Below are 13093 nucleotides of genomic sequence, written 5' to 3' on the forward strand. Positions count from 1 at the left end.
CAATGGACATGGGCAGTTTCTGTGATTGTTTAAAGCTGTGTGAACAAGCTGAGCTTTAATTACCTGAGACATTTTGTCTAAATGAAGTTTAAGACAAAGGTCACATAATAGTAGAACACTGTTGCTCAAGACACTATGCGTTATATCCAGACATCTAGTCAGTGATCTAAGTAAAAACAAATAAGACATACCTATTACTTTTGTGATGATGAACATTGAATTAAAGTAATAGTTTTGATCAGTTTAATCAAAGAAAGATTTTAAAAATAAGTATAAACACAATAAACAGGAGTGTTTGCATTTAAAAGTAAACTGGGGACTGATTTAATATTGTACTTATATTTAAATTGATTAGATAAACTCTGAAAGGAGTCTAGGATTGCCTATGAAAACAATAAAATTGATAAGCAATGTCTTAGAAGTAATAACATTTGTTATCCAAGTGAAGAGAGACAGCATTTTTTCCTGTTATTGAAAATATTTTTTTTCCTTATACAGTATATCCCGATTACAGTTTCCCCTCCCTCTGCTCCTCACAGTTCCTTCCCACCTCCCTCTTACCTGGATCCTCTCCCTTTCTGTCTCTCATTAGAAAAGAACAGGCTTCTAAGAGATAACAACAAAACATAACAAAATAGAATATAATAAGGTAAAACAAAAACCATCATGTCTAAATTGTTTAGGCACCAGGCAGTGCCTTTAATCCCAGCACTTGGGAGGCAGAGGTAGGCAGATCTCTGTGAGTTCAAGGCGAGCCTTGTCTACAAAGTGAGTTTCAGGACAGTTAGGGCTACACAGGGAAACCTTGTCTCAAAAAAAAAAAACAAACAAACAGAAAAAAACAAACAAAGTTGAACAGGACAAATCAACAGAAGGAAAAGAACCCGAGAAAAGGCATAAGTATTAGACCCACTTGTTCACTCACTCACCCATAAAAACACTAAACCTCAGCTATGATACATAATGCAGAGAACCTAGTGCAGATTCATGCAGGCCCTGTGCTTGCTGTCCAGTGAGAGACAATATTTTTTTAAAATATTTATTTATTATGTATACAATATTCTGTCTGCGTGTATGCCTGCAGGTCAGAAGAGGGCATCAGACCTCATTACAGATGGTTGTGAGCCACCATGTGGTTGCCGGGAATTGAACTCAGGACCTTTGGAAGAGCAGGCAATGCTCTTAACCACTGAGCCATCTCTCCAGCCCGATAGACAATATTTTTAAACAGAGAACATTTTTACATTATCGTATTTTTTTAATGGAGGACTCTTTTTTGCTTCTATTCTTTATATACTGAGGGAAATTTTAAAATAAAAGAGTTTAGAGTCAGGCTTTCAAACACATCAAAGGCCAGAGCATAGCCTTAGGAACAGATTTCCACTATCATTTCTTCTCGTATTCAAGGAAATAGAATGGGTGCATGAATATTAGAAAGAATACAACTACAGAGATTTTCCATAGTTGAAAGACTGATTTTAATAAAATTATCAACAGCAGTCTACCCATTGTAATCATGAATTTCACACTTTTTCAGTGTTCTCTGTAAAGAATTTAATTATGACTTCTCTATACCATCATATTAAACTGCTGTGAACTTCCGTATGTGGGCGTCTTGCCAGGGCATTTCTAGAGAAAGTGAGATCTGCAGGATAGACAGGGAATGGGCAATTTTTTAGGAACACTAGTGTGTTATGAAGTCTTGATTAATTCTTACAAAGGTGGAAGGTATTTTTATTAAGAAAACAAATTAAATCTAAAGCATGCTCATTAAAAATAGATTGTAATTAAAAATTATAAATGTGATTTGTTTTTTTGTAGTTATTCGTTCAGTCTAATCAAGGTGAAGAAGAGACAACGAGAATTTCGTATTTTACTTTCATTGGTACTCCAGTGCAGGCAACAAATATGAATGACTTCAAACGAGTAAGTTTGTTCAAATGATAATTAAGGAAAATACAAATACAGTTTAAAAGGAATAATTCCTTATATTTTATTTGTCATTGTTTTTAAACATAAAGATTCAAAACTATCTCATGGAAGGTTAAGTGAATGCTACATGTTGAGATATTTAACTAAAAGAAATCTTCAGTAAATATAACTCTAAATTGATAGAATAAATGTTAATGAATGATATCTGAGTAAAAATAATAGTCTGATTACAAAAATGCTTAGGTATAATAGGGAAATTATAATTAAATTATTGCTTGAAAGGCATAGTAAGATGTTTAAGGATTCAGCTGACAAAAAATGAAAATGTATTTACAATGACTTGAGTAACTTTAACATATGGATATGTTATAATTTTCCAAGCATTGTATGTGTCTTAAAATGACACATTACAGACAGGCAGTAGTGGCGCACGCCTTTAATCCCAGCACTTGGGAGGCAGAGGCAGGCAGATCTGAGTGAGTTGGAGGCCAGCCTGGTCTACATAGTGAGTTCCAGGACAGCTAAGACAATTACACAGAGAAACCCTGTCTTGAAAACAAAACAAAGCAAAACAAAAAAAAAAGGACACATTTTAGCAAATATATTTAAAGTAATTATGTGTAATGTGTAGCCCTGAAGGTTTCCATGGAACTTACCAGGTATCCAGGACTTTGGGGAACAAGGTCAGCCTGTTCTCGTGCTTTCTGGGGCAGCTTCTTATTAGTAGCAGTTGTGTGGGTGGTGCTTAAATACACAAAACAAGATCATGAGGTGCTCCTAAAATCTGTCTTCATGCCAACCTACAGCAGTATACAGCCTACAGCAGTATACAACCTACAGCAGTATACAACCTACAGCAGTATACAACCTACAGCGGTATATGAGATGTGTGACCGCACAGGAAACATTGGCCACATGAGAATGGCTGACTGCACTTGGCCAGTGGTTTAGGACTTGAGCTGATTAGCAGGGATGAGTTTCCTTAGAGCTGCCAGTTCATGGAGGAGGAAGTTCCCAGCATACTTTATACAAGGAATTGTTTTATGGAATTAGAAGATCCTAAAAACTTTCTCTTTTTGATGATATCTGCAGACCTGATTTAATTATAGAAAATTAGTTAAATTGTTTAACAGTGGTTGGTTCTATGAGGTACATGTTGGGTTAAAAAAAAAAGGAAAGCTTGGATAACACATACTTTTGCTGGTTAATTTTTAGTCACTCTTACTATCTCATAGCATATTAAGTTCTGGGAGCTGTAGGAATGATGATGTACCCAGGTGTTTAGTATGTGCATAATGCTTGGTCAGAAGAAGCAGGTATCAAGCAGCTTTATTTTTACCCTATAGGATTTATTTTCCAGTGAAAATGTGTGGGCAACAGAGATGGTCTGGCTGTCTGCTTTTCTGGCTTGAATGGAATTCCATTGGCATTGGTTTTAACTGTTTGTTGCAGTTTGTTACCAGCTTAATTCTTTTGTAAGATTTGTTACTGTAAGCCAGGTTAATGTCTTCCTGTCATTAAGTGTTTTGTGTCAATATCCTATTGTACTTTCAGCTTATGCTTATTCAACTTGTTTTAACGGAAGTAACATTCGCTTCTGCATTTTTACCAGTCAGCTATTCAGTTGTAATCTTTCTGGTTTGCCTTATTAACTGACTTAAGTATTTGTCTCACATCCATCTAGTCACTTGGTCTGTTCTCATTGACTGCCAAAGCTGCTTTTAGGAGGTGCACTTGCTTAGGAATATTTGTTTTATATTATTTGTTTACTTTTTTTTAAAAAGATTTATTTATTTATTATGTATACAACATTCCTTCCATGTATGCTTACATGCCAGAAGAGGGCACCAGATCTCATTACAGATGGCTGTGAGCCACCATGTGGTTGCTGGGAATTGAACTCAGGACCTCTGGAAGAGCAGTCAGTGCTCTTAACCTCTGAGCCATCTCTCCAGCCCCCATTATTTGTTTACTTTACCTTTTCCACCTTATTTAAATCATGGAAAAAGTAGCAGTTCTTTTTTAATTTATTTTTTAAATTCATTTTACATTAAAAGTAGCAGTTCTTAAACTTCTCAGTATCAGGTATCATTTAAAATATGAAAGGTGATTGAGGATCAAGAAGAGTTTTATTAAAATTTATTTAATCAAAATTGACCTGAGAATCCTGGTAGAGTGAATCATAATTGTTATTTCAGCTCTTGGAAAGTTGAGGTACTATGGTTGCTATCAAGTTTGAGGCCTCCTAGGTTTAAGAGTGAGATTCAGAAAGAAAAAGTGGAATTGGAACAATTTTAAATTACAATTAATAAGTCTATTATATATTAGCAACAATATTTTTAATGTTTTTAAGTAAAAGAGAATTATATCAATATCTTGGCTCCTTCAGTCCCCTCCTATTTTTAAGTCCATTAGCAAAATACCCTCCCTCAGGCTTCTACACACACTCAATCTCAATTTTATAGCCTCTTTTATTATTATTTATTATTACATACTCATATTATTACTATTTGTTTTACAACCAGCTGTACTGTTTTTGTTCTTTTCATGTATATGGTTTTAAACCTGACTATTCAGCATGGAACAGCCAACTCATCTGTGGGAGAGGCCAAGTTTTCTTCTGCGAGAAGTCAATAGTTCCCTGTAGTGCTTTGTCTGTAAGATGGATACTTCAACATTAAAAGGCCCATTGATTTTTGCTATTGTTCCTGTCTTGTTTATACAGCCGTTTCTAGGATACTGTTTTACAGCTGACTTGCAACAGTGTCTCTTAGACTCTTTCTTTCCCCCCTCTTCCACATTGTTCCCTCAACCGGAGATTCAGGAGCTCTTATGTAGACATATCCACTGGAGCAGGCTCCCCATGATCTCTGCATTGAGTTCGTTTTCTTTTTATGTAAGGAAAAGCTTTGGTGAGATATGGTGGCCACACTTACATGAGGATGTAAGGATAAGATTTAGAATGTGGGAAGGATTATGCTGGTCTAACAAAATGTCAGTAATAGATTGTTTTCTAAGATCTAGCCCTGGGAAGCTGACAGTTCTTGGTTGCAACCAACATGTGAATGCCACTTCTTGCACTTGTATGCATTTCTTGCTGTGTGGTACTTGTTGTGGTTCATAGGTGTTGCAGCTAAATAGGGCTAATTAATTGCTTCCTTCCTCTGATAGTTTTTATAGTATTTTCTGGAATCATGAATGTTAGACCACAGGAAGAGGCTTTCAGGTCAGATCCAGCTCAAGTCATTTGAGTCATGTATCCTCAATGTTTGGTTTTCAGCAATAGGGTCTTAACTTCAACCCCTGAGAGACAACCAAGGGCCACATGGTAATCTGGTTTTGGTAGTCATTTGGACTACACTGACCAAGAAAAGGTTTCTTGAGTCCGATACTGAGATTTTTGTTAGTCTGTGGTTCTTGTTGGGAGCATTGTTAGTGCAAGTAGCTTAACTTCTTTTATGATGTGTGTGTATGCTAATATACATTTTGTATAATTGTAGGCAAATATAAAATATGATTCCTTGATTATCAAACCACATTGGAATTGGTCTCCCGCTTCTCTGTTTGGAGTCCCTTGCCATTTGCCACTTCATATCACCTATCCTGCTCTTCCCCTCAGACCCCACCTCCACCCCATGGTCCCTTTATACTTGTTTCTGTGACACTCCATGTTGTACACTCACATCTGAAGATCGGTGTAGGAACCACAGGTGAGAGAGAGCAGGCAGCGCAGTGTGTGTCTTTCTGGATCTGGGTTACTTCACTCAGAATCTTTTCTAGGTCCAACCGCTTTCCTGCAAGCTTGGTTGAGAGAGGGTGATTGCTACCAGTATGGGACCTTAACAAAAATAAACTGGGAATTTTAAAAAAAACTATAATTAATAAATTCATTATAAATTAGGAGTGATATTTCTAATGAAATGTACACTCTCCATGACGCGGAAAGGCAGTTTAGTAGTTAAGAGCACTTGTTGCTCTCATAAAGGACCCAGATTCGATTTGGTGGCTGTAGTAATATGGAGCGGCGGTGGGGTTGCGTCCCCAAACACCCCAGCCGCCTGCCCGGCTCGGCTAGCTTTACCCGAAATAATTACACAGACACTGTATTCATTTAAACACTGCTTTGGCCCATTTCTATCTAGCCTCTTCTAGGCTAATTCTCACATATTAATTTAGCCCATTTCTAATCATCTGTGTAGCGCCCCTAGGTGCGCTTACCGGGAAGATTCTAGCCTATGTCCATCCTGGGTCGGAGCTTCATAGCGTGCATCTTCCCTGGAGCGGGCAGCATGGTGTCTCTCTGAAGGCGTCTGCTCTGGAGAGGAGAGCTGTCGAGTCTGACCTCACTTCCTCTTCCTCCCAGCGTTCTGTTCTGTTTACTCCTCCCACCTAAGGGTGGGCCTATCAAATGGGCCTAGCAGTTTCTTTATTGCTTAACCAATGAAATCAACAGATTGATACATGACACTCCCCCATCAGGTGGCTCACCTGTCTGGAACTCAGTTTCAGGGTTTCAGACATCCTCTTCTGATCTCTGCTGGCACCAGGCACACACACCTTCCACCTATATACATAGAGGCAAAACGCTTATACACTTAAAATAAAATTTAAAAACTCAATCCCTTTTCGAAATGAAAAAACACTTAATAAGAGAAGTGCAGCTTTATGTTTTTATGAATTTCTTTACTAGCCTAATAGAGTTATGGTAATATCTGTTTTTGTACTCAGCCCATGTTTCCATTGAAAACAAAATATGTATTTGAAAAAGAAAGAGAATTTAACAAGTAAATAAATGCTTAGTATTATGCCGTAGGTGTCTTCAATGAGCAGCTTTAGGGTCCCTAGCAGCACTGTTGGAACTGCTATAAGAATTTAAGAACAGGACTCGGAGTCCTTTGATTTCAAAATTGAAATTTTAATTGGTTGAATGCTTTCCTTGGCTATATTAAGCATTTTAATATTACATTGCTTCTTTAGTTCTGGTTTAGATTTATTCTGGGGCTGGAGAGATGGCTCAGCGGTTAAGAGCATTGCCTGCTCTTCCAAAGGTTCTGAGTTCAATTCCCAGCAACCACATGGTGGCTCACAACCATCTGTAATGAGATCTGGCGCCCTCTTCTGGCTTGCAGACATACACACAGACAGAATATTGTATACATAATAAATAAATAAATATTTAAAAAAAAAAGATTTATTCTGCTTGCAGTCACTCATTTTCTTTTAGGGTTATTTTTATATTTAAGAAACAATAATTTGAATGCAGAAAAGCATAGGAGGATTTATGTGAGATTGGCTTATTTGGTCCTTTTACAGAGTTTGTCACTAACTTTCGATGAGTTTTGGATTCTAAGTTTGGAACAGTAATGCATTTGACTTTCCTACTCCTGTATTACCATGTCACGGCAGTCATTCTCCCTGTTTGTAACTGGATTGTGTTCTTTCAGGGCAATATAAGCGTAACACACAGTTACAGTAGTCTCATGTTTCCAGCCAGTGATGTTTTTTCCTTCACAACCATCTTTCCTTTGACAGTTTAATCTGAAATTAAAAGGATCTATGTTATGATTTTTAAATTTTCAAAGTATATTTGGTGTGTATCCTATATTCAGTGAAGATAGGTTTGATAACTTTTCTACAGTGAGGAGAGAGATCTATGTAAAATGATTTAATGGATCGTGAAATAGAAAGTTTTAAGTATTTTCAGTGTATATCTTCTGTGTGTGAGTTCTTTGTAGATGATTTTAGTTTTCAGCATGTCACTGACCTCCCTTTACATCACTAAGTTGACAGAAGCGAAGGTAATATGGATACATCTTGGTTGTGGATAGCTACGTTAGATGACTTTGCATGTTGTTACAGCTTTGTAAGTTCACTTTAGATTTGCTAGAATAGAAAACACCCTCTATTTGTCTGTTTTGGCCCTCAAAGGCATCATGCATACTTGGCTATTTGCTGTAAATGCATTCTTCATGGTACAGCATGAAAAGCTTGCAATTTTAATTAAGAGTAAATATTTTCTTTGCTAAAGTAGGCTTTTTACGTAGATTGCTTTATATTAAAATACTGGTGTGCAAAAGTGACAAAATTGGGGCTTTTGCTTCTTAGGTAACAAGGTGCATGTGAAAAGTAGATCACGTTTTTATCACTTTTTATAAAGTAGATTTTTCTAAACTGGCCATTTACCACATACGCTATTTTTATAATATTTCTATTTGTTTATTTTTCAGCTTTTTTAATACAACTCAATGAACTAAAACTGGAAGATTTTCCTTTTTAATGAAGTAATATAAAGATAGACTTTGTCTCCTTGTACCCCTTCCTTGCTTCATTACTCATCTGTCACCTACCTACTCTCACCCTCCCCATGTCCTCAATTGTTGCTGCGAGATTTCTTCAGCTTCAGCATCTGGATCAGCCTTCTTGTTACCTAGATTGCCTCAACCACCTCTTCCTTCAGATTTCATCCCACTCATGACTCTCAGTTGGCCCTTTATTTTGCTTGCAATTATAGGTGCCTTAATTTTCTTACCATATTATGTTGCTCATAAGGCAGTTTTATTTTTGTTTTTTTTAACCTTCTGATGTTTCCTATTTAATTTTGTTCAATATTTTAAGAAATAATTTTGGAGTAAAACTTATGTTAAAAGTGCTTTCAAGCGTAATTAGTTGAGTAATATTTTTATCCATTTTAGAGTTTTATATTTTAGGAACAGGAGAATTGTTTTGGAAAGTAAATATAACTTTTTTGTTCTTTTTTTTTCTAACTAGAGCAGTGTTACATACTTTTTGGTTTTAGTTGCAAATTGTGAATTTTCTTATTGGAACATTTGCCACAAAATCTTTTTGTGGTTGTATTCTCTCGTGCTTACCCATGTGAGCTCAAGTCCAGTTGAAGAATGTATGGACTAAACAGGCTGGGTTAAAACTCTAATGTGGAAGACCAATGGATTCTTTAGTGAATGAAAGTTTTTAACATCTAATTTTGATGTACCTAGACTTTGTTTATCTGAGATGTAACATAAAGACTTAAAACAGAATGAAAGAGCTTTATGTTTGGGGTAAGAATCCGCATGGAATGCTGAATTTCTTCTTTTTTTACAGAGAATACATATTGGCAAGTTGAGAGTTGTCACCCTGTGAAACAGTATGCAGACTTGCATCTTCTGCTGTATCACATCTTCTAAAATTTTGTTATGATATTAATTGTTTTCTTTTGCTTAATCTAATAGCTCTGTGTTTTGCATTTCCTAAGTAATATAGTGGTCAATAATGCTGTTATTGTCTGTCAGCTAAAATTCACTTATGGTACAGGTGGTACCATCTCCCTTGCATTCTGGTGTATTTTAAAGCCCCGTTTTTCTTACTCTTGTCCACTTTTCTCTTTTTGACACTATTGTCCCTTGGACTTCTGAACTAGTTTACCATAGTTTGCATGGACCAAAGAGGAATTTCTTGAAACGTTTTCCCTGGTTGAGGGAAAAAACAAACTACAACAAAAATTAAAAACATTACTTTCTGTGGTTAATAATTCTCAATGGAAATAGTTTTTAAGTATTTTTTTCATGAATGGCATTGACCTAGCTATTTTCTGTTATAGACCAGACATGTATTAGTGACCTGTAGACATTACCATTAAGAACAGAATCACTTTTATTAATGCATGTGTATGTATGTGTGTATGTATAGTATGTAGTACATTATAGAGGGATTTATTGAGATATTTATGCTGTGAAGATATATTAACTAATGATAAACTCTGTTCTTTAGATAAATTACTCTACCACAGAACCAACAGAGAACCTGTTTTCATGACTTACTAGTAGACACTAGGTTCTTTTTGCTTTGTTATTCATTTATTTATTTTTGGGCACTACATTTATAGGAATCAGGTATTTTTACAGACTTCAGGACTTTTTTTAATCACTCAGATGCACAGTTTATTTTTTACATTTCTTACAGTCTATTTCTAGCAACCAGGTTTTTTTAAAAGCTAGAAAGAATTCATCATTTTCATTCTGTTTTCATTTCATGTTTACATATTGAAGGAAATGCCTAGAAACCCATCAGTTGATATGAAGACATGAATTTAATGTATTCTTTTAAATACAGATTTTGTTATTGACATTTGATTTCTAATTGCTTAAAACTAGTACACTAAGAATGTTTTGCTGATAGCATCTTTTATTATTATTATTATTAACTTCTCTAAACTGTCAACCTGGTTTGGAAAAATTATATTACTTAAAACAGAATGGGAAACCGGAAATAGCTTGCATGTGTTTAATTCCTTGTGTTTAGAGGGAGGGGCGTCACAGTTTGCTGCCACAATACAAGCACAGTGCATGCAGAAAAGGTTCAAGGATTAAAAAGTAATACCAAGACAAAAGGACTAAAGTCATTTGAAATTATTACCATGTTAGTATTATTTTAAAACATAATTTAGAATCATTAAATTGTACATAATTTTTTTATTTTTGTTTTTCTAGGTAGTTGGCAAAAAAGGAGAAAGTCATTAGGGTACAAAAGACACTGGAAGACTTAACTGCAGTCAGATTTGCAGCTCCTGGATAATTGCTTGATTCTCTTCGGAAACTGTTAATCTATTATTTGTTGCCATTACCAATAAATCATTGCTTTTGTTCAGATGGTATCACTAGTGTTTCTGTTGTAATCTTGATACATGCAGTTGTAAATAATAAAAGTCAGTACTTTTGCCAAGCTTAAATTTTGTCATTCTATATAAATGCATTCTCTCTCTTGTTCTTATTTGAATATTGGCTAACTTTTTGTTTTAGAAGAGCTGTGTCTGAAATCCCATTGGCTACAAGCTAGTCTGTCTCTAGAGGAATAGAATGTTAGAGGAATTCAGAGTACTGTCTGCACATGTAGAGTGTTTTGATACATGGATTTGAAATGTGTCTACACATGTGGAATGTTTTGATGCATGGATTTGGAATAACCATGTTTGAGTGAGTATTGACTTTGTATTTTATCAAAAGATATTTGGGCATATCTAGGCTTTATAAATTTCCTCAAATTATAAACAGCCACTAATCTTATCTATCACTGGTAGTTAACAGGTCTACAAATGCTCTGTTTTTAGGGGAGAGTCTTGCTATATAGCATAGGCTAGCCTCATCATTTATACCCTTTTGTGCCTACCTCCCAAAGGCTGGGATTGTAGGCATGTACCACCAAACCTGGTCTCATGTCAAGATTTTAACTCTTTTTGTATAAACCTAAAACTTAGAGTCAGATATTTTCTTTAATAATAAAGGTATTAATATTGAATTCAAACAGTTGGCAAAATATAATACAGTGAACTTATGGAAAAATGGGAATTTAGTATCTAATCTAATATTTATTAATTAAACTCTCCAAACATTCACTATAAATGCATAGGTACAATATACAATTTAAGGTTGAAAGTGAGTCATCCTAACTGGTTTTAACGATCTTTTACAAAAAACTGGCTAAACAAAATATTTGTTCTTATGTGCTTTTTTAACCTTACAATTGAACATAGACTAAAATATTGGAAAATTTAATGTTTTTTTATTTCATGTGTGCAAAATGTGTTTGGCCTCCTCTGTGTGTGTATATTCATGTATATGTAGACTGGAAGAGCATCAAAACCTCAAGGATAGGTGTGACAGATGCTTGGGAACTGAATGTAGGCCTCTACAGGGCTGCTGCTCCAGCCCTATGAATTTATCTTTTAATTCAGTATTTTAAAAGCATATGTAAGATTATAGCTTGTAATTCAGTTAATGCATTTGAGGACATTTTTATCTAGAAATAGTGCCGAGATTTGCCCTTTCAATACTAATGTATTTACACACAGTTGTGATAAAGCTGTGGAAGTTTTAGTGTTGAAGTAGCCCTCTTCTGAAACTTGTGTTGTCAGGTAATGTTCAGTTCATTTGTTTGTGAGCACAGTAACTGATCTGTGATGTTTGTATCCTATGTATTTCACAGTCTTGTTGACTTAGAACAAAAGGAAGACAAAAAATAAAAGTTTATAATGCAAACCATCTGAAGTTAATCACACCTGAATGAAGAACAAGATTAACATCAAGAGTTTTAGTTTATACTTGCCCTTTTTGGGTAATCATTGAAGTGCCTCATCTCAAGTGTAAATGAAAAACCAAGTAGAAGTAGCTTCACATTTGCAAAGGTTCAGACATCAGATTTTTGTTGTCATATGACTTCTGTAACTTTATTGCAGCATACAGATATTCTGTCATTCAAGTTGTAAATTGTGAGGAATGCTAGTAGGAAGCCTATATGTGTCACAAGTTTTCTTTGTGCAAAAAAATAAAAACACTTAGTTGACATGTAAAACATCAAGCTAAAATGCTTCTGTTAAACTAAACAGTACATAGTTACCTGTAAATATATGTATACACACATATAAAATATTTACATGTAACAGTTTTCCAGAAAAGAACATGAGGAATATGTAACCTTGGTTATTTTAACATTAGTGTTTTCTAGAAAACAAATATTAGTTTGTTTTGTCAAGCTATATTTTGTCAAACTATATTTGTCTAAAAACAATCTATTTGTATGCATCTTGTTTTTCTTATCAAGACATATAGTGAAATACTTTGTCAGCAGAAACAGTGCCATAGGAAGGTTTTGTCAGAGGAAACCTAAGAATGAGACTAGCACTTGTTACTGTACTGTTGTGTTCGTATTGGTCCTTTATAAAAGTGCTTTGACTGTCTGGCTGTCAGGGACTAAGTGCCCCCTCTTGTATATGAATGTATTGGATGGAGGTAGTCACTTAGCTGTCTACCAGCCATGTTTGTCTAAATGATTAAAGATGTATAAGGCTTTTTTGTGGTATTCATAGTTTTTGCTATGAGTGTACATTTAATCCAAACATTTTATTCATGGCTATCATTAGTTCTTATGTTTATATTGAGAGTCTGGGGACCACAACGTAGGCCAGGAGATGCAGTCGTCTATATATGATAGAGTTACACCCATCAGATCTTAACAATATGGTAACATGAACAAGACCTGTACCAGTTGGCATGCCAAAAGGAGGTGAGGAAATTTTGTAAGGCCCCATATCTAAAAGAAAAGCTACTAAGAATTAATCTTATTCAGGGAAAAGCCTTTTTTTGGTGTTTATATGTGTTTAGGATTGACC

At 35.2% G+C, this 13093-nt stretch overlaps 1 protein-coding gene across 5 annotated transcripts in view; it reads left to right on the forward strand.

Annotated features, from left to right (window-relative positions):
• The window catches only part of Txnl1 (thioredoxin like 1), a 28796-nt gene extending 16022 nt beyond the window's left edge, over positions 1–12774 (forward strand). The window contains exons 7-10 of one of the 5 annotated variants that reach the window (XR_012910272.1): positions 1822–7730; positions 8160–8443; positions 9034–9076; positions 10419–12774. Coding sequence is in view for 2 of the 5 variants with exons in the window: in XM_075968489.1 (XP_075824604.1) it covers positions 1822–1926; positions 9034–9072 (144 nt within the window). In the remaining 3 variants the exon portion in view is untranslated. Of the gene's footprint in view, positions 1–1821; positions 7731–8159; positions 8991–9033; positions 9077–10418 lie in introns of all 5 variants that reach the window. The other 4 variants (XR_012910273.1, XR_012910271.1, XM_075968489.1 and 1 more) reach the window with 4 other exon arrangements.
• The last annotated feature ends 319 nt before the right edge of the window (positions 12775–13093 follow it).

This window comes from Microtus pennsylvanicus, chromosome 4 (assembly GCF_037038515.1).
Source record: "Microtus pennsylvanicus isolate mMicPen1 chromosome 4, mMicPen1.hap1, whole genome shotgun sequence".
Taxonomy (NCBI): Eukaryota; Metazoa; Chordata; class Mammalia; order Rodentia; family Cricetidae; genus Microtus; species Microtus pennsylvanicus.